Here is a 26,649-nt window from a genome sequence, read left to right as displayed (position 1 = left end):
CTTAGCTTTTACATTTTCACTTCAATTTAACAACTCGATTTGATTTTGGCATACATGTATCATTACCAAAGTATAAAAAAGAAACCATTATATTCATTTGAAGAAATATTGAAAACAAAATATTGATCGAATTGGAAACTTTACCACAATTTACGTATTATATTCTTCATAAGTATATTATTCACAAACTTTAAGATTGATTTAACCTTATGATCTAAACAATTTATACGATAATACAACGTTAGCGATCAATACTGGTTTATGGATATGTTTTGAAATAGCATTGATCAATAATATCAAAATGTTCTTTTGTCAAATTTAATGTTCTAAATATCTGCTGATCATGCAAGCTTATTGTCAGTTCAGTCTGTTTCGTATCATATTTATTTAATGGTAATTCAGTATCAGTGATAATCGTTAACGATTATTTTTTTAAAAAAAACTGTTACAAAATTCACGTAAATGTTAAAGTTTTTTCTCTTTTTTTTTCTTAAATGGAAATAGGAATGTGTAGCATTTCCCACGAATTCTTAAAATGACAGGCCTTTCTGATTTGTAGCAAAGTACGAAGTTTTCTGCTTTTTCTACATTTATACCACTTTCGGAGTAATTAAAAGATGGCATTGCACTACTATTAAATTAATGTAAACTCCAGAGCATTATTGAACATCATAATGTTAAGATATCGTCTATTTTCATGTCGTCACAAGCATTAGGCTGACTCCAGTTATTGTTATAGCTCGTATAGAACGTATACGAGAGAACCTGGAAGAGCTCATTTATCTGCTTCTTACCTATAATTGATTCCATTCACATGCGCCAATACCTTAAATAGTTTAAAGAGACATTAACATGACATATATGAAATATATATCAAGTACACCAATCTGAAACATGTCAAAACTACGACGTCTAGGCAGAAGTAACGTTTTTTTAATCCGCTATACCTTTTGTGTTTCTTTGTACACATTTAAACAACGTCACACTACTGACAGTACGAGATATTCACGTGGCATATGAATTACATGCAGTAAAGATGGCACAAATTTATCACAAAACAGCAAGACCCTTGAACTGAAAAAGATTTAAACCAAACATAATTATGAAATAGCTGTTATTAATGAATATCACTTGTATTGTTTCTACATTGTAGTTTAATGAGAAAACGTTAACGTTTGATGATACAATTTGGACTTTAGATTAAGATTAAAATAAATGCATAATAAACAAAACTGTGCATTAAGCAATTCTTTGATAAAGCGAACATCATTTTATATCATTGATTTTTTTAAATTTTCTTACCCGCAACATATTCATAGAGACCAAGCGAGTAAATAAAATGTGAAATTGCCTTTTCACAAATTTATGATATTAACCATTTTGTATCCTGATGAAAAGGCATTTCCAAATATATTCAGCAATACATTAAGTAGCGTTTATTCATCATTCGAATATGCAAAATGTAGAACAAAAATAAACGAAATAATAATTGTGCGCAAATCAAGCATAGTTAACAGAGGTCGGTTATTATAACAGTGGGAGGTACTACACAGTTTAAAAGACTAAAGTTTGACTGAGTCTGTTAATGAAGCCAATGGAACGGTGCAACTTCCCTAACGTCCAAGCATCGACTAAAGCGTAAATCTTTAAATAATAAATAGTATGTAACCAAATATCTAAGATGTAACTTCTACTCATAAAAAATCATCATAAAATGATTATTATGTTCATGTTAAAGTTGGTCTTCAGGATGGTAAAAACTTTTGAATCAACTGCGTATGTTTAAAATTGAAAAAAAAAACTTATTTGGGTATATAATTTGTTCATTGACATTGCGATGAGTTTTTACATGTGATCCGGTCGTGATGCACAGCAGCTTGAGGTGTGACCAATTAAAATTTGATTAGCAGGTATTCTTACAGTGAATTTGTTTACTTAGTTTTGTACTACCTATAAAGTTAAACAAGTAGATGAATGATAAAAACTACAAAGGAGTGTACAGACTTTGGAAAAGCTTAATATTTGCACATCTGTGGTAGAAACAACGTAAATGCTTTATTCATACCATGCACACATAATTGTTTTTGCATTGGCCGGAGTAAATCTATACGACAAGAAGTTCTAACATACTTGGCATAAATCACACAAAAACTTAGAGAGTTATACCGTACCGTTTAATGTGTCGTGTTTGTTGTGCGTACATTCTTCGTTTAATATACATGTAATGTACATTAATTTTTCTGATGTTACAGTATGTTACTTTCAGAAACATAATTGCATCTACAAAGCCATTATACCTATGCAAAATAATAGATTTTAAAAAGTCGAGCAAGCTGATAAATGTTCAAAACTTTCCAAATTTCAAAATCAACCCTTTGTCTACATAACGGAATACAAATAAATAGCTAAATGAGTATATTTTGAAGCCATATTTTTAATCTAGTTTTTTCCAGATAAAAGTTAACATCGCATAATGATACTGAAAAATGTTTTAATTTAAAAGGAAATTACTACACACACTGAGGCATATAGGTACAAGATTTGAAATCGCTACATCTTTCATGTTATCATGACAGGAATTAGGACGAAAGTCCAAAACGAAATTCCATATTCGAAGCGCAAACGCCCATACAACACTCTACACAGAAATTTACGTACATGCGTCTGATTAACACAAACTACTGCAATAATAATGATAACATAGAAGTAACATACATGCATAGGGAAGAAACACAGTAGGGTGTCACCTTCGGACGGCCAGTGAAAAAATACTACGGAGACTTAAATCTAGTTCAGTTTAAACATATTTTTATTCTGAAAGTCACAAAACTTTTGCAATATAGCAATCCAGGATTTGAACAGATAGCTATATTAGCTTATGGTTGTCCTTTCCCTAAATAATTTAAAACAATTCAACTATTTTAACAATAATTAATATTTAATTCGCCATGTATATTCCTGAAAGTTTGAGAAAAAAAATGTCATTGTCTTTCTGAAAAAGTTATTAGATAAAAAAAAAACATGTTTTTCCCCTAAAATGATGATTCATTGCTAATTAAAAATGGAGTTCTCCTATATTTTAAAGCAACACCCAAGGTGCCCTCCGTGCATTATTTCATCACGGACAGGGACCTGGGTAGAACCATCGACCTTCCGTAAGCCAGCTGGACTGCCATATGGCTAAAATAACAAACGATATGACAGTATATGATTTTACCATTATAGAAATTTGAAAGGTTAAAATATACACATAGTTTACCAATTATTTTCATATATGTGGCTAGAAAACACCTACGTAGGCATTTTTTGAAGATGCAACTTTTATGTGTTATATGTGAATTATATGATATAAGTAGTTCATTGATGCCGGTAGTCACAATCCTAAGGTCAAATTAAGGTCAAGAAATTAGGTCAAAGGTCATTAAGTGCAGTTTTTACAATTTCAGTTATATTGCTTCATATCTTCGCCATTTGATGAAATAAGTGAGCAAAAATGGTATTTAATTCAAGGCAATGTATTTAACTAAGAAATAAAATCACTATAGGCACATTAGCTCATTTGCATATTAATAAATGTAATGAAAGCGGCAAAATCATATAAAATTACGATAAAAATGGCATGTATGTACAGCTGTACAATATTTGTTGTTTTATATATAATTTTTATGATTTGAAAAAAACAGAAAGATAACAAATGATAAGAGGGATACTTATCTATCGATAAACGCTGTTTATATTGCCATCATATGTGTTTTATGTGTAGATACTGCTTGAAGTGGGTGGGGTGAGTTGACTTCTTACCAACAGTTATCTTCAGCACAATTGTGTATTTGTTTTCACAAAAGCAAGGCATTTATTTTGTATTAGGTAAATAACTGCCGGTTAGTTCAAAATATGAACCTATGTCACACAGCAAATATGGCTGCAATTTTTTCAAAATGGCGACCAAGATGACCACCAAAGGTAAGTATGCTCAAAAGTATGCATATATATGATCGTTTACATATGTTTTAATGTAATGCATTGCAGTATTACCATTGATAAATACAATTGATAATAAGACCATACGCCATGTAGGCAGCCTAAGATAACCGATATGACGCTCATTTTTCAAAATGGCTGCCAAAAGTCAATATGTTAAGGTTTCTTTGCATACGTTATAAAGTTTACACAGTTGTTTTATGTAGTTTAGTATAGTATTGTGATTGAAAAAAAACATTACTATTTTAAATCAGGTTGACACCATCTCAGACAACCAATAAGACAGCCACTTTTCACAATAGTGGCCGTCAAGAAGTCAGTATGTTCAGTTTTTCTAATATACTGGTGAAAGTACAAAAGGTTTTATGTAAGGTTTTGCAGTATTTTGACGGATAATTAAGCAATATATTTTTTAAAACATATATTGAGTTAACAGACAGGATAGTCTAAATTGGTATCAATAGTATACTTGGTATAACGACAGGGCACCCAACGTATCTAGAGAAGGCAACCAAGGATATCTTCGGTATATCGGCAGGCAAACTTGCTTTTCATACAGGCCACTATGGATATTCTTAGGATATAGATAGGCAAACTGTGTATCAGTGATATAAAGTCAGGCCATTTTTGGTATCATTTGTTTACAGACACGCCATCCGGGCTAAATATTGATGCCACTATCGGTATCGAGGGTATACAGACATGCCACTCTGGGTATCCTGTGTATACAGACTGGCCCTTCTTGCTATACATACAGACATCTAGGGAAAACCTGGCTATACATATAGGCAACAATAGGTAGCCTGGATACAGAGACAGATAAAATGGGTATCCTAGTTATACAGGAAAATTATCCTGGGTATACATACATATACATTCCACTATGGGTATTTTAGTTATACAATCATTCACTCTGCGTGTTTTGTGCATACATGTATAGCCACCCTGGCTGGCTATACATGCAGTCCACTAAGGGTACCTTGGCTATACATACAAGTCACTATGGGTATCATGGGTAAACAGAAAGGCCTATCTGGGTATTCTGTGCATACAGACAGGTCATATTGGCTACACATACATACTGGCAAATACTGGTATACTGAATATAAAGACAGGCAATTCTGGGTATTCTGGACATACAGAAGGGCTAACCGAGTTTCCTTGCAACTCTGGATATTCTGGGTAAACAGGCATGTCATCCTGGCTAAACAGTTGTATATATAGGCTACTAAGGGTATCTTCGATTTACATACACACCATTCTGGGTATCTTTGGAATACAGACATACCATCATGGCTATACATTCCGGTCACTTTGGGTGGCATTGGTATATAGACAGGTTATCTATGTATCCAAGGTATATAGCCGTGCCACTTTGTGTAGCCTGGATATACAAACATGTCATCGTGGCCATATATACTGGCCATTATGGATATCCCGCTTTCTGGGTAAAAAATCCTGGGTATACAGGCAGACCATCATTGCTATACACTAAGCCAGTATATGCGTTGAGCATGCTAGTGTATCCTAGGTAGGCCATCTTGAGTATCCTGGGTATACAAACAGGCTATCCTGACCGTTTACTTAATGTCACCACTACGAATATTCTGGGTATAAATACATGCCGCCGGTGTACCCTAGGTATAGAGGCAAGACTGTCTGGGTATACTTGGTATACTGTCAGGTCTTCTTGGCTATAAATACAGGCCACTACTGGATCCTGGGTACTGATATTTGTAAACTATTTATACATAAAGACCACTCCGGGTATACTTGGTATATATACAGAAAACTATTGGTATCCTAGGTGTACAAACATGCCTCTCGTGGTATCCATTGTATACATACAGGCTATCAGGGCTATATATGTATGCTAATACGGATATCCTTGGTATACAGAAGGACCGCCAATGTATATAATGTATACAGGTTACTCTGGGTATCGTGGATATACACACTGGTCAGATTAGCGATAGATACAGATACACTATGAGTGTCCGTGGCATACAAAGAGGCAACTATCGGTACCTTAGGTATAGATGCATGCCATTTTGGGTATCATGGTTATACAGACTGACCACATGTGTATCTTGTATATACAGACATACCATCACAGCTATACATATATGCCAGTTTGGACATATACTAATTACGCTTCACAACTTTGCATCGATAGCGTAAAATAATGGATCTAAGTTTGCGTGCATACACAGGATACCACGGGTGACATGTATGACTGTATTCATATAACACCCAAAGTAACATATCATATACTAATGTGGATTGCAAGACGAAATGTGGCAGTTAAATGTGCAAATGCTACCGATCCAACCAGGTTTGAATGTGCACGGAGCCTGTTTATATACCAACTGTAGAAATGTACATGGCAACGAGGACAATAGAGTTCTGACATTTTTAAAACAATGTCCTCTGGTATTGTGTATAGAGAAAAGACTATGGGCAAGACTGAACTGTGTGAACTACGTTGTGTAGTATTTGAATAAGTGTTAAATACTAATTATATTCTTAATGCATGGAATATTTACAAGCTTTACTTTGGACATTTATAAAACTGATAAGATTTTTATTAATGGTTAAGAACAGATATATTTGTACTAAATGAACGTTTTAAATGCATATTTGATACATTTTAATTAATATTCATGAGTATGCAAATGAGCTAAAAACAACTCTTAATTAATATTTATGAAGAACATTATTCCAAAATCAAAACATCTTACTATCTCAAAATATGGTTTATATGTGAGATATGTAAATATTGTCAGTTTTTTTTAAATATTTGTATTTTTAATGATTAACATACCCCACCAACTTAGGACAGTATTTATTCTTGCGAATAACAAATAATGTTACAAACAGATATATATTTATATAAAGTAATGATTCAAATGTAATATTGCTTATTTTTATCCATTTATAAACACAAATAGTGAAGATTTGATCTTTGTATTATCTAAAAATATCATTTTTTAACGTATTATCTGCCCATTTTTTAAGTTTTTATGAATATTCACAAGTATGTAAATTAGAAATTTTTAATTAAGTGTTTGTAAATAAATGTTCAAAGCCCTGGCTTCATTTAGATACCATTATTGTTATTCTACACCGATAAATAACCAAGATACAAGGTATTTTATGTGACACTCATGAAAATATGCACCGAATGACCTTTGACCTCGTTTATTTCACTATAAAGGACCTCTCAAGGGTGACTACCGGGCAAGTCTTTCTTGTGACACCTGGTAGATAACGTTTAACATGATAGTCGTCCATCTTCAGAGAATGCCTACGCAAGTCACAATTTTGAAAACTCTAGGTATACTAACATGTACAAGTTATTTTATATATTTATTTATAGGTCATATGGCAACTTTCTGAAACTGTAAACTGAATGATTAGATTAAACGCTTATTTATATACAATGATATATTCAATGGCGTTGTACATGATAATAATAATTATCATTCTAACAATATTAATAATGACAGTTATAATAATAACAGCCTTATTGTAACAAACAATCATGACCGCACCCCTCCCCTTGATGACCCCTATCGCGAATACCAGTGCTTAAAGCATCACCTTTAACTTTCCAGCTTAGATGGTGGAGGAAGACCCATGGTGCCCCTCTATGCATAATTTCGTCACGAGCAGGCACCTGGGAAGATCCACCGACCTTCCGTAAGCCAGCTGAATGACTTCTTCACCTGAAAAGCCCCGAGTGAGTCTCGAACCAACATCGATAACAGGGACAAGTGATTTGAAGTCAGCGACCTTAACCATTCGGCCTTGGAGGCCCCTTGAACAAGTTATTCAAAATGAAATAATAAACTAACTACTACACAAATTGTTGCAGACCATCTGATGCTGAGTTAACAGCTTAAAGTTTCTTGTCTTGCACTCAAAAAAATGCATATCCTTGGTATGTGTATTCCTCAAGCAAACAGAATAAAATGTACGTCAACAATAAAGATGCCCTACATGAGCACATATCTTATAGAACAGAATACTACCATTAATTGAAATCTTATATATTTCCGTGTCAATCGAGCACTAAATATCACAAAGTGTTCGCTAAAGCACCAATGTCATTTACAACTTTTCAACACTAAAACAAAGCAAGTGTATCCATCTTTAAAACTTAGACTGCAAACGAAATCTTAGTATGTAACTTTTCCTTATAAAGGTCAATTCAGAAAGAATCAGTGCTATAAAGAAATGTTGTTAATTATTGTCAACATTTTCATATTTCTGCCCAATATATTCGACAATTACAGCAGTAGACACGGGTCAAAGTTTGTATTGCTGCGTCCAGCCTTGTTTTGTCTTTGAATTTTGTATTTTCCAAATGAATGCTTCTGGAAAAATTTACGTCTAATAACAATATTTTATAAATACTTATGTACTTTTGCTTGTGATATTTGCACTTCACTTCTGTCCACACACGAAATGAACTTGAACTTATCTGAAGGAAATAAGGAACCACAGCACGAAGTTGAATATTTATGGATAATTTACTTGCCAAGAACACAAGATAAACCCGAAAAGTTTCTTCATTTTTGAGGTAAAACGACATGCCGGCGACTGTATTTCTGAGTGTGCAAGACAGAAAAAGTTGTCTACACTGGTTATGTTGGATGGCATTCAGAACTCCGAACTTTTGAGGCGCAGGCTGTTTTCGAAATAAAGAAGAAAGTTTACTGTAAATAACAATGCATAAGGTCTTTCAGTTTATATTAAAAATGATCATGTGTCCTAAGAATTCGTGGATTTGCAAGCTTCATCAAACACTTCATTGGATATGGTATAAACTATGATTATTCAAAGAATAACCTCATGTTGACACAGGAAACATGGATTGAATTGATGTCAAATTCTTTACAGCTTAAAATATCTTTGATCGTTATGCACAAGAAGTGTCAAAGGTACCGCAAATCCATAGCAAATGGCTAGTGAATACTTACTATTAGTTCTATTAGTTCTCACATCCCTGTGTCTACTCTTTCAGTGCCACTAGAGCATCAACGAGTTCTTCCACAGTCGGCTGTATGACACCTGTTAAAGCAATTACTCAATACTGAATCAAGCAGCACATCCGAGCAAGCCGGATAATGGTAAAAAGAAAAGAATTTCATCAGTTTAAGAAGCTAGGTGCTGTTTCTGTTTAATTGTACGTATACTCGGTCGGTATTTGTTTGGTCATTTATAAACATATTGTTATTAATTTTCATTTAAATGGGCCTTGCCATATGTGACAGCTCTCAGAAGATTGTTTAGTTTTTATGGAACATATTTCGCATATTTATTTACTCTTTTCCTACCCTAAGACGAATCATACAGAGAAGAATGTCTATACCCATGTTTCTTAAGTGTCGAACAACTTTCTTAAAATCACAATCTTCGTATCCCATCTGGAGAAGAGCACCTCTCCTGTCCTCTAGATCCATTCTAACTTCCAGTTGTTCAACTAAATTTGAGTGACTGTATCCAAAGTTTACATCTCCCTGTTAATAAACATATTTACTTACAGTTCAATTTAGCAGGCAGTTAAGTATTAAATAAATCAGGTTAACAGTTGTTTAGGATTTCCTGCATACCAGACGGGGATTTCTGGTATTTTTACCGGTGCTGGAAAAATCCATCTCCCGGGGTGTAAGATGACTCTAAATGACGTATTACGAACTACATTTATGTAGAAGATGTATGTAGTAATTTATATTTTATTTAAAAACGGAATAAAATTTCAATACCTTGACAGTTCTTACTGGTTCCTGATAGTATATTTCTCGATTCAAATCACGTTATTTTATCAAAAATTCATAACGTTACGCTGCAACTGATAAAACAAAACCGGAAAACTAAACGTTGTTATTTGTTATGAAACGTCATGACGTCTTTCCTGTTTACAGCCGTTAGTTCCCCGCGCTTTGTTTAAATACACTGCTATAAGAAATAGTTCTCAAAAGAAAGCCGTTCGATTGATCTGATTTTTATTATTATTTCTTGAAATCGGTATGCAAGAAAAAGAGTCTGTCACTGGTTATAGGTACAGATGGAAATATCCGGCTCTTGGGTAACTGTTTAGGTGGTATCTCGGCAGGGAGCCTCGTTACCGCCTAAACAGTCACCCTCGAGGCCGGATATTCCCATCTGCACCTACAACAAGTGAAAGAATCTTATAATATTATATCACATCGATAAGGTGCGGTCGAATCATGTTCAGTTGTTTTCTTAACAGCAGCTACGGCGACCGGTATCTTTTCTGAGAGTAAAAATAGGTTAGGTTTGTTTGCTGTGTTTCTCCAATTATAAAAACATTCGTGCGTAAAAACACTTTTGTAGCCATTAAATGCATTTTGTAACCATTAGAGGCAGAAGCAGGAGGACAGTACCTTTGTATGGGATTTTATGCGGAGATTATGTTTATTACTCAACAGTTTGTTAGAGGGTAATTTAAACTGCATGCAAGATAAAGGCTGTACAGCAAGTTTCAAAACATTTCTGACATCTTGAAACCTGATGACTATCAAAACTTGAAAAAGGATGAAACATAAAGTTTATAGAATTATGTGTGTGATTCAATCAAAATATGGTTAATTATGCAGTTTATGGCTGGTGTTTAATCAAATATAACCAACACATTATGTCATAAACCAAAGAAGTTATGATTGCAACATTCCAATCAGCACAGTATGTAGCTTTGCTTGTTTACAAAATGTCTTGATTATACCATTACCTACAAATCTGCATGCACTTAGCGTGTATCATTTTGTGACCACTTACCGTCCGGTTGCCCAGTTATAATTTATTTGCCAATTATTGAAGTACATATTAACTGGTAAGATATGAATTGTTTTAAAATATAAATCATGTCCAATTTCGGAAAATGTGACAGTATCAAAGATAAAATCGTTATACAGTTTGTTGGTGACCGGATACGGATTATCCCGAAAATCTATATCAGGAGGAGTGTTGTTGGCGCGCTCTTGCCTGATATCGATTTTCTCGACAGCGTGTATTTAGTATCCGTTCAGCCAAAACCCATGTAACTAATAATATATTTTGCAAAATGTCAGTGCAAGATAAGATCCATGGTCTTAAGCAGTTAGATTAGCAGAATTTAATTCTTGAAAACATGCTTCGAATAGATAAATATAACCATACCTGATTTCCAGAATTGACAGCCTCTTGCGTCTGCGTTATGAAGTGGTCCCCTTTTTGTCTCCTGGCAAAAGAACATAATGGGAACAAACGACAATGTTCGGTCCATGGATCATCAGTGGGGCACCACTGACATAGTTTACCTCCACAGGTAAAGCAACGTACACAGTCGCCAAAACCTAAATGTAATCGTACAAGGGCATTAAAGGAAACTGTAAGAAAATGAGGAAAAGGTATGTCAGCCAATGACATTTTTATTGTTAATACATTTTTTTAAATAGAGTATCTACACTATAGAACTATAACTTCATATACACACCGGTAAAGAACAACCCAGCATTGGCCATCTGCTCTGGAGTTTGTTTAATCTGGACTGGCCAGTTTATAAATGATGAAACTCGATCAGCAAATGTCCGGTACTCTGGACACTTAAGTTTGTCAGTCGCAGTCCTTCTCTGTTTTTCTGAAAACAAAAATGTTTTGATTAATAATATATAGTTTACATTCAATATATACTGTCAAATTGTTGTGGGGGCTCCGTGGCCGGGTGGTTAAGGTCGCTGATTTCAATTTACTTACCCCTCATTAATTTTGGTTCAAACCTCTCTCGGGGCATTGAATTGCCATCCAGCTAGCGTGCGGAAGGTTGGAGGTTCTATCCAGGGTCCCGCCTGTAATGGAATAATGCACGGGAGGGGCACCTGAGATCTTTCTAGACCATCAAAGGTGGAAAGTCGTCATATGATATAACTTGTGTCGGTGCAACGTTAAACCCATCAGCAGTACTGTAAAAAAGGTTAAACTACAATATTTGACGTCTTCGAGACTTCGAGCTCATGGCAGATTCTAACCATTGTATAGTTGTTTATCATTAAATTTTGATTAATTATTTCATGAACAGGGGCCGTATTCATAAAGCATCTTAAGTATAAGTATAAGAAATTGATTATTTACTTAAGTATTACTTAAGTTAGAAATTTAATTACCTAAGTATACTTGTTATTCATAAAACAACTTAATCAGTAATTCTTGGCTTTTATTGTGGACGAAAACATTGAAAAAAAAACAACAATAATTTCAGACAGATACAACATGCACAATTATGTTTAAAGTGCTTTTATCTGAAAAACAACACTTTAATCGTACTCATGATGCTATTTTCTTTTCTGACTTAAGTCATTTCTTACGTAGTTTAAGCTGTTTTATGAATAGGACTTAAGTTTTTTACTTAGACTTAAGCTGAAATCACCACAAACTTAAGTAAAATCTTCAACTTAAGTCAAAACTTATACGTAAGATGCTTTATGAATACGGCCCCAGAAGTTTAAACGGAATACTGTATGATCGGTGTTACTGTAATTGTTTGACTTCTAGTTAAATGCAAAGACGAATCTGATTAACAAAATAATACAAGGAAACATCTTTCAATTATTTACTTACGTTTGTCTTGGTCATGTCTTGGACTAGTTCCCTGTAAAAAATAGCTTTTATTACATAAATATAAAACTACCTATTATCGTACTTTTTCCTATTTTATTCATTGCTTGATAGATGTTCATGTCAAAAGAAATATCGGGCTGAATATGTTTCCTCCATATAACTGTAGTTTTTAGGAAAAGTGTTTTCTACTATTGACTATTATCCTCAAAATGACATCAAAAGGTATTGCATACATTACCACTGTGTTAGTGTGTGGGTCCTGGTGACCAGACATGCGTACAGCCGACGAACGTTGCTTAAGCACTGAACTTGACTGACCATTTGAAAACGAATTTAAGTTCCGTTCCCCGTTTCCTTCGTCTGCTGATTCGTGTTGAGGCACTTTATCATTATTGTACACACCCGCCATAATAACAGATCATATGTTTATAATAAAAAAAAACAGTTTGTATATCTATAACTTTAACATTTTGCATTTAAAATCACTAGTATGAAACGTAGTTGTACAGTATTATATCTAATGAAATTTATTTCTTTATCTTTGATTTAATATTCTCGTTGATGAATATCTTCCCCTGTCCAAAGTCCTCCGGTTTAACATTGGATGCGATCCGTCTTGTCTGCTGGTATACTGATGACGGGCATTTGCTTCGAAGATGTTTGTTGCAACTATATGTCTTAATTCTTTACAATAGGTAGTTAGACTTCGGACAGTTAATTGTTTTATATGCAAACAAATCTTGAGGTCTTTAGAACTACATACCGGTGTCACTGACACCAATGATCCCATTGTCGCCAGACTCCCTTTGCTTCATTGCAAATAAGTTCATTACCATCAACTAAATTAACGATTAAATATATTTTACATTAATCCACAAACAGGTATATTGTCCATCAGCTGTAGCTAGCGACTTCACATAGGTGAATCATAATTTACACATCAAATTTTCATGTGCGCAGCTCCTTTCCTGATAAAAATAAAAGTATGATGTACACTAAACGTGAAAACTTCTTCTAACGACGTTAAACTCGTCATAAAATACAAAATGAATTTGTCAAAAGTGATTTGAAACGACTAACGTTCTCAACAAAAGAACGCCTACGCTTGCTTAACCTTTCTATGTTCTGTTAGGCGTTGAATATAACAGAAAGACTAACATATTCAAAGTAACGTAAATATATCAATATAATAGTATTCTCACAATACCTGTACATATTACGAAGTCATATGATCCGTTATCTTAATTATAACATTTAGCAATATCGCTTTCTTATTTCCGGGTATTTTGGGTTTAAAGAATTTGAAAACACTTCCAACATCATTTACTGAAAGATAATGTCGAATTAAATTCCTTTCTAGGACAATATTCGCAGCAAAAGAAATATAGATATATGTCGCTTTTTGGTTGGTTGGATTCTAAACAGCTGATATCTCAGTCATGTGACTATAAATAGACTTGATTATACGATTACGATGCAAAACAATGAAAAATAGAAAATGCATACGATTAAAGTTGCATAATATTTTTCAAATTATTTAAATTGATAAAAAATAGCTAAATGTATATAAAAAAAAATCCTACTAAACAAGAATGCACAGTTTCGGGTTGGAATCCCAATTACTGATTAAATTTTTTTCAGCTGTGGTATTTGTAAACACAGATGACCTATATTGAAGAAGGAAGTATTAAAAATTGCAAAATGCAAATTAGATTATAAGTAAAGACTGAGCTGGCTAAAGGGAGCATAAACCTCAGTCAGTCATTCACAAGAGAAGTAAACAGTCTTCTCTCGTGATTCGAGCTGTACATAGAGACGACTTGTTTTCTCTGGTTTTAATGCATTGAACATGAAATTGATCAGCCTTGAGATTAGAGCTTTACGGATCCTTTTAGACTGGACAATGATTACAAAACAGGACATACAGTTGCATTTCGATATACTTAAATTAAGGAATCGAGTAGTTTACAAACATTCAAAAATAATTCCTAACGTCATTTGTTCATGTGACAGTTCAGTTTTAAAATAATTATGTTCTTCCAGTTTATACATTATAATGATGCCATTTTTTCCTTTTATTTTATTTTTTGTTGTTTGTTTATTCTCCTTAATATTGATATAATTATGTGAGTGTCTGCTGGATGGATAAATAGATCGAGTACATTACAAACATTTAAAAATAATTTCAAATGTCATTTGTTCATGTGACAGTTCAGTGTTTAAAATAATTAAACAATTATGTTCTTCCAGTTTATACATATAATGATGCCATTTTTTCCCTTTTATTTTATATTATTTTTTGTTTGTTTGTTTATTCTCCTTAATATTCGTATAATTATGTGAGTGTCAGCCGGATGTACAAATGGAAAGCTTTCATTTAATACATTGATCATTGATGCACTTTTTATATGATTTTGTGAAATCGTAAATGTTTATATACATGTATATTGTTGTTGTTGTTAACCGAAGGTCATACTGAAAATAAGTTTACGTTTCATTTTCATATTATGTTCCCTTTGTATGTTACCTTCATTAAATAAAGATATTATATTATATTATTATTATTATTATTATTATTATTATTATTATTATGTCATTGCTTAAAAAAAAACAAGAAAAAGTAGATCTTACAAATAAACAAAGGAAGTAAAGTTAGACTTTACTTGACCATGAATATCGATGTTAAAATGGTTTCACGTTGCGGCAGGTTTCGATTTCCGGGGTAATCTCGAGTACAGTAAGTAATATGTAACAGTACTTTCAACGCTAAGTATTCCTGATCAGGCGTGGCTTGAGATGCGTTTGGAAAATGCTACTGCTATTTTATTTTAAAGTTGTTTACGCATAAAATAAAAATAGAATCCGATAGCAAGTCATTAATATGTGAACCGCATAGAATTGAGGATTGTCTTTGAAACTGAATCTGTGATTCATTTTATCTTTACTTCCCGGTCAATTTGTATTGTTAAATATTCAGTTATCTTAGAAATCGCTGGTGATCACTATTGAATTGATCATAAATTGAAAGGCATGTGTGACTTTTTCAAGTTAAGATTTAAACAGGAAGTTGATTTATGAAATTCTAAGTTTTATTTAATTTGATGGGGCTAAACATTTTTAATACTGTATATGTTTCGCCTTAACCGATGCAATAATAAATGTATATTTGAGGAAAATTTGAGAAAGATCGATTAATGAAAACATGTTAATATTTTTGGAAGCAGACAATCGTATCCCATTTCTGTAGCATTTCATGCCTGTATAATTTTCCACTGCGCATGTCAACGTGGGTTTACGTAAAAGACAAATCATGTCATTCTAATTCTCAAAATGTTGTCAGTGTTGTCAATATCAAAATATTGGACAGGTCTTTGCTATTGTATCTACAGGTATTGATGTCTTGTTTCTTTTCACTTGTCCATCAAATATAGTGTTAGCGATAATTATTTTTCTAGCTGTTCATCTCTTGCGCTAGCTAGTAGCTGTAAGGAGAATCATAAATGTACAGCGTAACTTATTTGAATTCTATGAAAGATTGTATGTGTTTAAATTTTAAATATGTTATTATTCCTTAAGTCGACTAAGGGTAAGAATTCGTCAAATTCAAAACAAGAAAAATCGTAAACACGTACAGAATTGATATAATTAAATGTGATGGCCGTTATGCTAAAAGGAAAATAAATGATATCCTATAGGTTGTTTTTAAAACAACTATGTCGTGTTTTCATTCCTGTATGCTTCTGTATGTCTGTATTCTGTCGTATTAATATATGCATGTGAAAAGTAGACCAACCGAATGAATCATAAGGAAGTTAATGCTTATCACATTGTTGGCAACAATGCCTCTTTTTAAACATAGAGACCTAGTTATCAGACCTCTCTTGAAGATATTTTAGAAAACAAGCATTAAATAAAACATTATAGGTAAGGTTTATTTCTTATCTTGTATATATTTCTATCTCACCAGCAGAGAGACGTTATTTCATATGTATGTAAAATAGAGAATATAAATGCAAAATCTTAAAGTAGTAGTTAAATTAAGTATTTGGACACGATTGTTTACTTCAAGAAACCATTAAAACATACATGTACAAAGTAAAGTATACCAAATGCCATTTGTGTTTTATGTCCCCACATTTATGCGGAGGCATATAGAGTTGCTGCTGTTCGTACATCCCGAAATTTTGTGTGTCAAACTCCTCCCATATTATTAGCCTGTTTTGCTTTAGATTATTACAGATGAACAAGCTTGATGTGCAAATAACCACTAACGAAGGCACTTTTGCTGTGACTACTTTTAAAGCAATTTTGATTCCTTTGATAGTTTTGCTACACAGAATATATAGAACCTATATCTGTGACTAACTTCTCAAACACTTTTGAAAGGATAAGCTTAAAAGTTTCCTAGATGAAGCACCTGGATGTGAAGATGACAAATAATGGACATTTTGTGTTTTTTCCCTAGAATTATGGCCCTTTCTTACTTTCACAAATAGGCCATACTGAAGAAATATGGTGTGTTCAACTCCTCATACACTTTTTGAAGAAGTGGATTCAAAGTCGCTCAGATGCATAACCTTATCTAAATATGACAATAAAAGATAGGCTGGTGATCATTTTGACCAGTGTTATGGTCCTTTGTTAAGAGACAGTAAAGAAATATTGTGTGCTCAAATGGGTTCAAAGTAGAATAAGTGAAGAACGTTGATATGACATTGCGCAATGTGGGGGATATCAGTTTCCTTTGGACAAATATCTGGTACTGATTTGAAGATGCAATCACAGGGCTCATCCACTGTGTAAAGATATTGATAATACATTTTTTATAAGTCAATTAGTTTCATTACCACTCTTAAAAGAGAAATTGAAAGTTATATTATGCTATACCAGCAAAAGTACGCGTATCGATTTAGTCCCTTAGCTAGATTCAAGCAGTGATTATTTTAATATGTGAAGTATATTACACTACTGAAGGTTTTAGCACAAGTGTGGAACCAGTTATCAAAAATAGACACAGCCCATTATAATTATTTGTGTTATATATAGTACCAACTCGTGGGAGGAAAATTTTAAACCAGGAAGTAAATTTTGTTGTATGCTCAAAATAGCTAAATACAACGACACTATTTAGATCAATTCATTGCGCAGTTTATAATTCAGACATTTCGTTTGTATGATATTATGTTTGGTCAGGAGATATTTGTTTAAAAATTTGGGTATTATTTGCTATTTTCCCTCCTAAACAATATACTAAAACAGCATACGAAAACTATTTGCATTTCTTACATTTTGTAAGAAATGCATATAGTTTTCGCTTTGTTTGAAGACTGATCTGATTATTGTTAGAGTAACTTCGGCATTTGTTCGTATTTATGTAATGTTAAACCTGTTGAAGTGTTTATAATTTTACAAACATAAAACGTTAATATGTACATTTTAGATCTGTTTGGAGGGGTCATAATCTTTATTTTTGTCATAGGCTACATTGATTTTATTTGTATTTGAATTTCAAATAGTAAATTAGTACTTGTTAAAGGTCTTTATCTCATTTGATATTTAAGTCGCGATCAACAGGTATGAAATAATTACATATCGCTTGAATAAAAGTGTGTTCTATGTTCCCTAAAATTGACTCCGATTATAACTATTCATTGTTAAACTCTTGATTTGCAGAATCAAAATGTATCTATTTTTATAATTTCTCAAATAAATCTGATCATAATATTCTAATGAATTGATGTATTTGACGTCTATTAAACTGAAAGACAATGTTTAGTGTAATATTTGGTTTCCTACAATTATCTGTCTACAAACTAATCATGTTTACCTTAAGTTTATCTTGTTTCGTTTGTTTTAGAAATTCCCAATATTTTCTATCTACTTTTGATATAATTTAAGGTGAATTCATGTAACTATTGGTAATATTACTTTCGTTTAGCCAACACAATATTATTTAATGCAAATAATGATAATTACATTAATTCTTAACTTTGATGTTCCCAGAATAATCTTATTCTGTTTCGTTTTTCATAGTTTTAATTCTTTTCTTTAAGTTGGTTTTGGAGGTGAATCTTAAATGGTGTATTTGTCGAAATTATTGTATTTGTACATAATCTCTATATCAATTTGAGGATTTATCTCTTAAATACATTGTAAATCTACTTGAGTATTGTCCGGACATGTTTATATGTCTATAACACTGGTATCTTTTTCAGGTAAATATACACGTATATTATGTCATCGTTAAAGACGGAAATATCATGTATAAAATATGTAAGTCAAAACAATGGTAGCAATACGGAAAAAAGACTGGAAATATATCGCTAAGTCCGACTTGATAGCATTTTATAAAAGAAAATACCTATTCAAAAAACGTATCTATGATTCAAGAGGTTTGTGTCGTGCAGAGTGGAAAGTGGTCAAGAAAACTCAACATATGATTGCTCGTGACATATGTGAAGCATATTCCAGTCATTTATATACTAGTTGCAGTGATAGTTCACATCCTATGCTAAATAAGCGAACCCTAGACCGAGGGGGGTGACTTAATTTGATTATATACTTGATTTTAATGTGCTAACATAAAATTGATCTAATAGTATCAAAAAGCTGGCCAGGGGCTAACCAAAATAGTGCAATAAAACACAAATTGTACGATAAATCGTTATTCATATTACCTCGTATGCATGTTATCAAGTGTCACGGTATGGCTAACAACTTTGTAAGAAACAAATTCCCACAACAGGTTTCAACTGATCAAGCCAGCCAAGACGGAAGTGAAATTGCATTTTCTGATGGAGCATCGTTCTCTTCATTTTCCGCAGTGGATGGTTATCTTTTAAATTCTGAACAACATTTTGTCAGAAATGGTATTTCAGATGTAACTGGACAACAGCAATTAACATGTGAAAATTCCACGGAAACAGCGACAACTACACGAATACCAACGCAACCAGCAAGACATCCAGATTATATAGATAACAGTCAAAGGCTTAGATCCTACGCTAGATGGACGCGTTCAAATCCAGGTCCAATCTGCCTGTGTGATGCCGGTTTTTTCCTTACCGGTATGTTTAATATTTACAAATAAACATTTAATGATACATTAATTTAAGAAGCATTTAGAAGCACTTTGTATTCCAGTAACGTATAGATCATAGCCGTTTCCTCGCCGTGGTCGCTGACTTCAAATTACTTGCCCCTCATTGATGTGGGTTCGAGCCTCACTCGGGACGTTAAATTCTTCATGTGAGGAAGCCATCCAGCTGGCGTACGGAAGGTCGGTGGTTTTACCCAGGTGCCCGCTCGTGATAAAATAATGCACGGAAGGGCACCTTGGGTCTTCCTCCACCATTAAAGCTGGAAAGTCGCAATATGACCTACCATGTGTCTGTGCGACGTTAAATCCAACGAAAAAAAATGCTGAACATCTGTTCTCACCTACAGACATCTTGAGCTTGGACTAGTTTATATACCCTGGCTTTAGTCTATAGTAATACAAATGCAAATATGTATTGTTTTAAGTAAATTAACACAGGAAGGAAAATAGAAATTATTATCATATGTTTAATTTTAGAACCACCCAGGATAAAACATGACATGTGACAGAAACAACACAAATTACTTGTTCATTTTGTGTAAACACCATCGGTACTGGATGCATTGTGTATAACTTCTAACAGTATGTATAATCTTCATCCGATTAATACACAGACAAATCGAACAAAGTTAAAAGATAGACTGTTGTATTTGTTTGAAAGGCAGTGGATAACTTCTCAGACGGAATTGTAATAATTTTCAGAGTGATTGAAATGGAAGTGTGCTCAGCCGAAGTTTTTTCTTTTGGAACAAATTAACACATACTGCGTTCAGTTTATAATCTGTAGCATTATATGCATAAATTGTTCTTGTGTATACTTTTTTCTGGAGCATATATAACACTTAAATATAATACAATGTGTTGAACTCAGAGTGTTGTTGGACCAACACTACTTATACAAATAGTGCATGGTTAGACAAGTTTTATTTCCTCTGTAATGCTCTGTATTTGATGACTTTATTTCAATAAATAACTTTACTTGATGATACAAATAGGTTTTAAGCATTTTAATTCCTGCGGTCACCAAAAATATATTTGTGCTTATAATATCTGAGTTTTAATCTTGATATATTTTCATGCACATTCATAAAATTCTTTATTAGTCAATTTTAAATAAAGAGTTTAAATCTATCTGGCAGATTGCCGACATAAGCAAACCAAATCTGACAGGAAACAAGTTTGGCTGATTGCCAGATTGGCAGGCTATCCGGATAAGAAAAATGAAAACAGATCTGGCAGATTGCCATGTACGACAAAAAATATATGAATAATAAGCAAATATTACATACGACTTGTACATGAATGAATCAAGGTCATTAATTTATAATCAAATCGTGATTCCACAGGGACATCCAAGATAGTCGTATTTGTATGGATTTAGAATGAGTATCTTCTGCATTTGAAAACACATCAAACACTTGATATCAACAATCTGGAGCATTTCTATAAGCTCTGAAGACCTTTACATTCGACATTAAAGACAATTTCATCAGCTGTGTAAGCTCTTCAAATCAATATTGTAGGTGCTTTTGTAATGTTTTTCAGGTCCTTCCTGTCAACCATATAGGACTTTTATATCAATATGATAGGATTTTTGTGATTCTTATCAATATAGCAAGTCCTTCGCGTGAAGAATGAATGTCCCTTTTATTAGCTTTTAGATTCTTTCGTACAAGATAAATGATTCTTCCTGTCAGCAATGCAAGACAGTACTATCCTCCTAACAGCATCGCTGACCATGTTTGTCAGCAGTGTTTGTGCTTTCATGAATATATTTAACGAATCATGTAAGTATCTATGTCCTTTCAACATTACAGTTGTTCCTAAGAAAGTTGCAGGTGATTCAGTCAGTATGGTTAGCGCTGCCTATTAGCACTATAGGTTACTTCTATAATCCTATTGGCAGTCAATGTCCTTGCTGTCAACAATGCCGGCCCTTCCTATCCTTCATGTCTACCGCCCTCTTAAATGGTTCTGAGACAACGTGTGCATAAAACGAATTGGAACCACTTCCTTACCCTTGCATAGTCTTAAAAGGCGTCTAATAGTGTATTAACACAGGGGAAAGAAATAATTCGTGAAACGATAAATTTTAGCTTTTTTTGGCACCAAAGCCTGTGCCGTTTCCGTGAGAGTTAACATCCTAATCAGCAAATCAACATTTCTACATTTTCTATTTCATATCAGCATGGCAGATTCTTCATATCAGCAATACATCTTCGTCATAATAATATTTCTGGTCATTCAATGCAGGTTTACAGTTCATGCCTAGTATGGTGCAAGCCTTTCTCCTCAGCATTGTATGCCTTTCGTATATCATCATAGGCACTTCGCTGTACCGTAGGAAGCCCTTTTTATTCTGCAATTTATCATAGCATGTCCTTCCTATCAGTATTGTTGGTACTTCTGAAAAAACTCCGTCATTCGCGCTAGAATAGGCGTGTACGAAAAGCGAGTATACCGAACTGATCAAAACAGTCCGATATGGATTACATACTGGATACGAAATTCAATCAATACTTCATTACTTAGCTAACCTGTCATGTGACAAACATTTAGTGGGATCCCAAAAGAAATGCACACACACGATATCTTTTTATCTGCCAAGCTGTTTGTTTATGTGTTTATATACAGAATACTGTTGTAACCCGCATAATATATTTAAAGCTAGTGATGAACGTGCGGATAGTTTAATAACACACCAGGAAAATGTTTGACATGAATATACTTTCTGTCGTAAGTTTTGACGAGATTTATACTTTGTTATTATTTCTAATAAATAGCTTTTATTTATTTAACGTTGTACAAATATAAATAGATATATCAATAAGTTACTACCGAAATAAAAACTGCAACAGGTACACTTATATTTTTAAATATGACTATGTTGTTTACCATCATTTGTAAATGATATTATACATGTATGCGTTATCATTTAAATATATGAAAAATTCACATGTTGACAGATACAATATAATATTACCTTTAGTGAGGGGTATATGTGTATTTATCGACACGGAAAACGTAATTTTGGCTGAGGACGTAACCCGATGTTGATTTATTAAATTATTTATGCCAAATAAACTGTATAGGCAGTTGGGCAAAGATCGGGGCCTACTTAGCATAATGATGAAACAATGCGCATGCATAACGGTTAGTTTTTGGTATGAGGGAAAAGTAAACACTACGAAATACACGCATTGGGCGTAAAAGCCATGACATTGAAAATCAAATTATGAATGTTGGATATAGATAATGTTCTTTTTCATTTTGCATTTTGCCTGTTTAGTGATATCACTTTCTCCTTTGTCGATGTGGGAAAATTAAAATATTTTCAGAACTTGTTTAATGTCATTATCACATATGCGATTTTATAAATTTCATCAAATTTATATAACCATATTGTCACACGAGTCCTAGACCTTTTGGATGAAAATAAATTGACACATAAAATTGTTATAGAAGTTTAAAAAAATAATAGTGATTATATCTACATTGTTCAAAGTCATACAATATCAAAATGTTTTATACATTAATACTTGTTAAAGCGTTCTGTCTGTTTTATTGATATCTAGTTAGCATTACCATTTATTTGTTGTAACAAAAATTAAGAGATTATAATAATATTCAGCTGGTACCCTTTGATATGTGAGATTAAAGTTGGTAATGTGTATATTCAAAGATCTGGAAAAATATTACTTTTTTTCAGTTACAGCATACTAGCTATTCCTATTCGAACTTTGTCAAGACTCAATATTAAATAAAATGAATATAATGTAAAATTGTTTAGATTTAACTGACTTCAAATTGCATCTTTTTACAAAAAAAAGAAAGAATACAAAGAGGGACGTGCCTGAGGAACGAAATGCAATGTGCAACTGATAATTATGCTGAACATTTGTTATCACCTATATACAGTTTGAGTTTGAACCAATGGACCAATATGTATTCTATATGGAAAATTGCAATCACTTTCATACTTGAAATAAATAATCTTCTTAAAATGCGTATAAATACTATGTGTCTGAAATATCTGAAATAAGAAAAAAATAAATGATTTATTGTTCATTCTGTGTGTGGAAGTATTGTGTATATCTGCTAGCATAAAGTTTAATCTTCGGCAGATATACCGACGGAAAATTTGAAGAAAGCAAAACGTTATAACTGTTGTATTGGTGAAAGTCCGACATTTTTCTCAAACGGAATTACATTTTTGTTTTATAGTGATTGAAATCAAAGTGTTTTCAATCGTTGATTTAACCATATTTAACGATAGATCGAGGTATTTTCATGATGTAAAATATGCTTTTTCTAGGATACAGTGGTTACTTTAAAATTTATCAATGTATAATTGTTACGTCCAACTGAAAATTTATGCCTTACGATTTCGTTTCTTCATGTAGTCGCCATTCAAATGCTGTTTTACGCTTGATATATGATACATGTAAGATAAATAATAAATATTACATTAGTTTGATTTTCCCTCATGGCGACGCTCAAAATTTTATAAGACAAATAGTAAATCTTTACTATAAATTTAATTTTATTTTCAGGTGCACAACATGCAGTCGGAATTTGAGTGTAAATGTTTTATGGTGTTATGGACTTTTTTGACATGTATCAGAAAGCCATAGAAAATCATGGGATCAGCGGTATCCATAAGACCGCTAAGTGTTTTTGAAAAAGGAAAATCTCTTTTGACTTCAAAACAACATATCTTTGAAAGATTGTACATTAATTGTCCTTACCACTGCTATGATATAAGTAACATTATTGCGACAAACATACGTGAAGCCAACTCAAGTCACCTCTACACAAGCAGATACGATGGTTCCCATCCAATGTTAAATCGAAGGACATTAGATAGAGGAAAAAAATGTTCTGCATCTGAATCTGATATAAACGCGATTGGAACTGTTTTTATTGTTTTATTATTTATTTAGTATAAAAGTACCAGAAAACGTTAACAAGAAGCTTCTTGTCTAATATTTGCAATATTTACCCTGTGATATTTGTGAATATCACAGTATGGCTAGTTGTTGCATTGGTGACCAATTTTCTATACAAGAATCGTTCCGTGACGTTAATGATGAACGGAGCTCAATCGTCTTCCTAACGGACAGACTTTTAGATTGGGTGGACGTCGTGTGACAACAAACAGATCTTCAACGATACGTTTGTTTGATAATGCCCGGCCGTATATCGGCACAGTGGTATTGTATGCGTTTTATGTTACCAATAGTTCCCTCTGTTATAATTTTTTCTAATCATTTATGAAATAAAAACAAAAACTGATGTATGATCTATGATTACCTATATTTTACATGTCATGATTTTATCAGACTGAGTCCACTAGTATGCCGTGATAGAAATAGTCCATAGCATACATCCATGGATAATTTATGCAAAGTTCATGCGAACTAAAACGTTTCAAAATATTACTTAACACCACCAAAAGGTATGGCAATCTATAAATAGCCCTATTAATTAATTAATTTATTTATTGGAATGGCTTATATCATTCGATAATCCACAAATTTCGGCTTCGCACTGAGTAATATTAAAAAGATGCTCTCTATTTTGCGTAAAATTATAGGACATATCCTTTGGAAAGAAAAAGCAATCAACCATAATGGTAGGTTTGTTTCAATTGAATATATTCATGAATTGTTATGAAATGTGCGACAACTCAAGTAGATCTATGACTAAAAACAGAATTTGACATACATACCTTTTGCACTGATAAGTGAACGCTGAGGATGGCAAAAATAGGACCAAAATATTCTAAATGATTCATTTAAATTGTTATTGCAGGGAAGTACTAGGAGATATGTAGAGAGCGTAAGTAAAACTAACAATTGATCAGTTTGAACAAAATGATTAACTAATTTAATCACATTAATTGCAAAATGTGATTGAAAGCTTTGCTCAGTTGAATATCATTAACAATAAATGCTTGGATAATATAAATAATTTTCGTCCCGTAATATGATCTTTGTCTGCTTTGTTACATCACATAAAAATCGTTTTATACTTAAATTAATGACAAAACAAAAACAACATCAGACAAATCAGTGCAAGCATCATATCGATCATTGTCAACAATTACGTATACCTGACAATATCAGATAAAACACTTTTGCAGAAATACCAGTACAGTGTGAAGGGAACAAACTCAAGTATCCAAATTTCCAGAGTATTGAAGAGAGAGTTTCATCCTTTGAAAAGTGGCCGGTTCAGATCATACAAACCCCAAGCCAATTAGCTGAAGCTGGTCTTTTCTTTACGGGTATTTGTAATAATTTATATAGTCTTTTACTTGTATCAGTATTTATCTCATCTTCTACAAGTTTCTTGCATGTCTGTTGGTCAAAAGACGTGAAGTAAAGGAATTAACATTTTTATTACTCATCAGTTTTTGTAGGATCATTTAATCAACGTGCATGATAAAGGATTTAACAGAAAATGTGATAAAAGTGGAAGTTTCAAGACATTTCTTACATCGTAAAATCTGATGATTTTCGAAAGGATGGGAGTTTATTATGTTTCCGATCAAAACCAGTTCATACGCTGTATAAATGAGCTTTTGCGTTTTGTGATCCTGTCAAAATACAGTTCATTCTGCATTTTATGGCTATAAACAAAACATGATTATCAAACAAATGATTGCAGGATTCCTGTCGGCACAGTAGTAGCTTTGCTAATTTACAAAGGGTATTCAACAAGATAAAATCGTTACACAGCTTGCTGGTGACAGGATACGGGATATACACTGTCTCGAAAATCCATATCAGGCTCAAGCCTCGCTTTCGTTAGATGTGGATTTCCTTGACAGCGTGTCACCAACAAGTAGTGTAACTAATACATTGTATTGTTTGGAATTAAAGTTAAGCGACTGTTACTGTATTATCATGGAGTTTTTTTAAACAGATCTATTTTTACTTTTT

At 33.0% G+C, this 26,649-nt stretch overlaps 2 protein-coding genes across 4 annotated transcripts in view; one reads left to right on the top strand and one right to left on the bottom strand.

Moving 5' to 3' along the window:
* Nucleotides 1–608: 608 nt before the first annotated feature.
* On the bottom strand, nt 609–14,030 carry LOC128556231 (E3 ubiquitin-protein ligase XIAP-like). 3 transcript variants are annotated; one of them, XM_053540599.1, is made up of 8 exons: nt 13,811–14,030; nt 12,842–13,571; nt 12,604–12,634; nt 11,483–11,626; nt 11,167–11,342; nt 9,359–9,506; nt 8,967–9,057; nt 609–1,074 (listed from the first exon to the last, which is right to left on the bottom strand). In XM_053540599.1, the coding sequence occupies exons 2-7, from the start codon at nt 13,010–13,012 to the stop codon at nt 8,999–9,001; spliced, it is 729 nt and encodes a 242-aa protein (XP_053396574.1). In that variant the 5' UTR covers nt 13,013–13,571; nt 13,811–14,030; the 3' UTR covers nt 609–1,074; nt 8,967–8,998. The 3 variants fall into 3 exon arrangements, with proteins under 3 accessions (XP_053396574.1, XP_053396573.1, XP_053396572.1); XM_053540598.1 differs by lacking the exon at nt 609–1,074 and adding an exon at nt 2,161–8,467; XM_053540597.1 differs by lacking the exon at nt 609–1,074 and adding an exon at nt 2,161–8,674 and having other exon boundaries at nt 13,811–14,029.
* Nucleotides 14,031–17,732: 3,702 nt separating this feature from the next.
* LOC123551113 (baculoviral IAP repeat-containing protein 7-like) overlaps nt 17,733–26,649 on the top strand; it is a 35,676-nt gene continuing 26,759 nt past the window's right edge. The window contains exons 1-6 of the mRNA XM_053540596.1: nt 17,733–17,819; nt 18,819–19,670; nt 20,180–22,438; nt 24,256–24,915; nt 25,517–25,543; nt 25,848–25,991. The gene's annotated coding sequence lies outside the window, so the exon portion shown is untranslated. The remainder of the gene's footprint in view (nt 17,820–18,818; nt 19,671–20,179; nt 22,439–24,255; nt 24,916–25,516; nt 25,544–25,847; nt 25,992–26,649) is intronic.

The sequence above is a fragment of the Mercenaria mercenaria genome, chromosome 4, assembly GCF_021730395.1.
Source record: "Mercenaria mercenaria strain notata chromosome 4, MADL_Memer_1, whole genome shotgun sequence".
NCBI classification, from domain to species: domain Eukaryota; kingdom Metazoa; phylum Mollusca; class Bivalvia; order Venerida; family Veneridae; genus Mercenaria; species Mercenaria mercenaria.
This window is presented reverse-complemented; position numbering and strand designations above follow the sequence as displayed.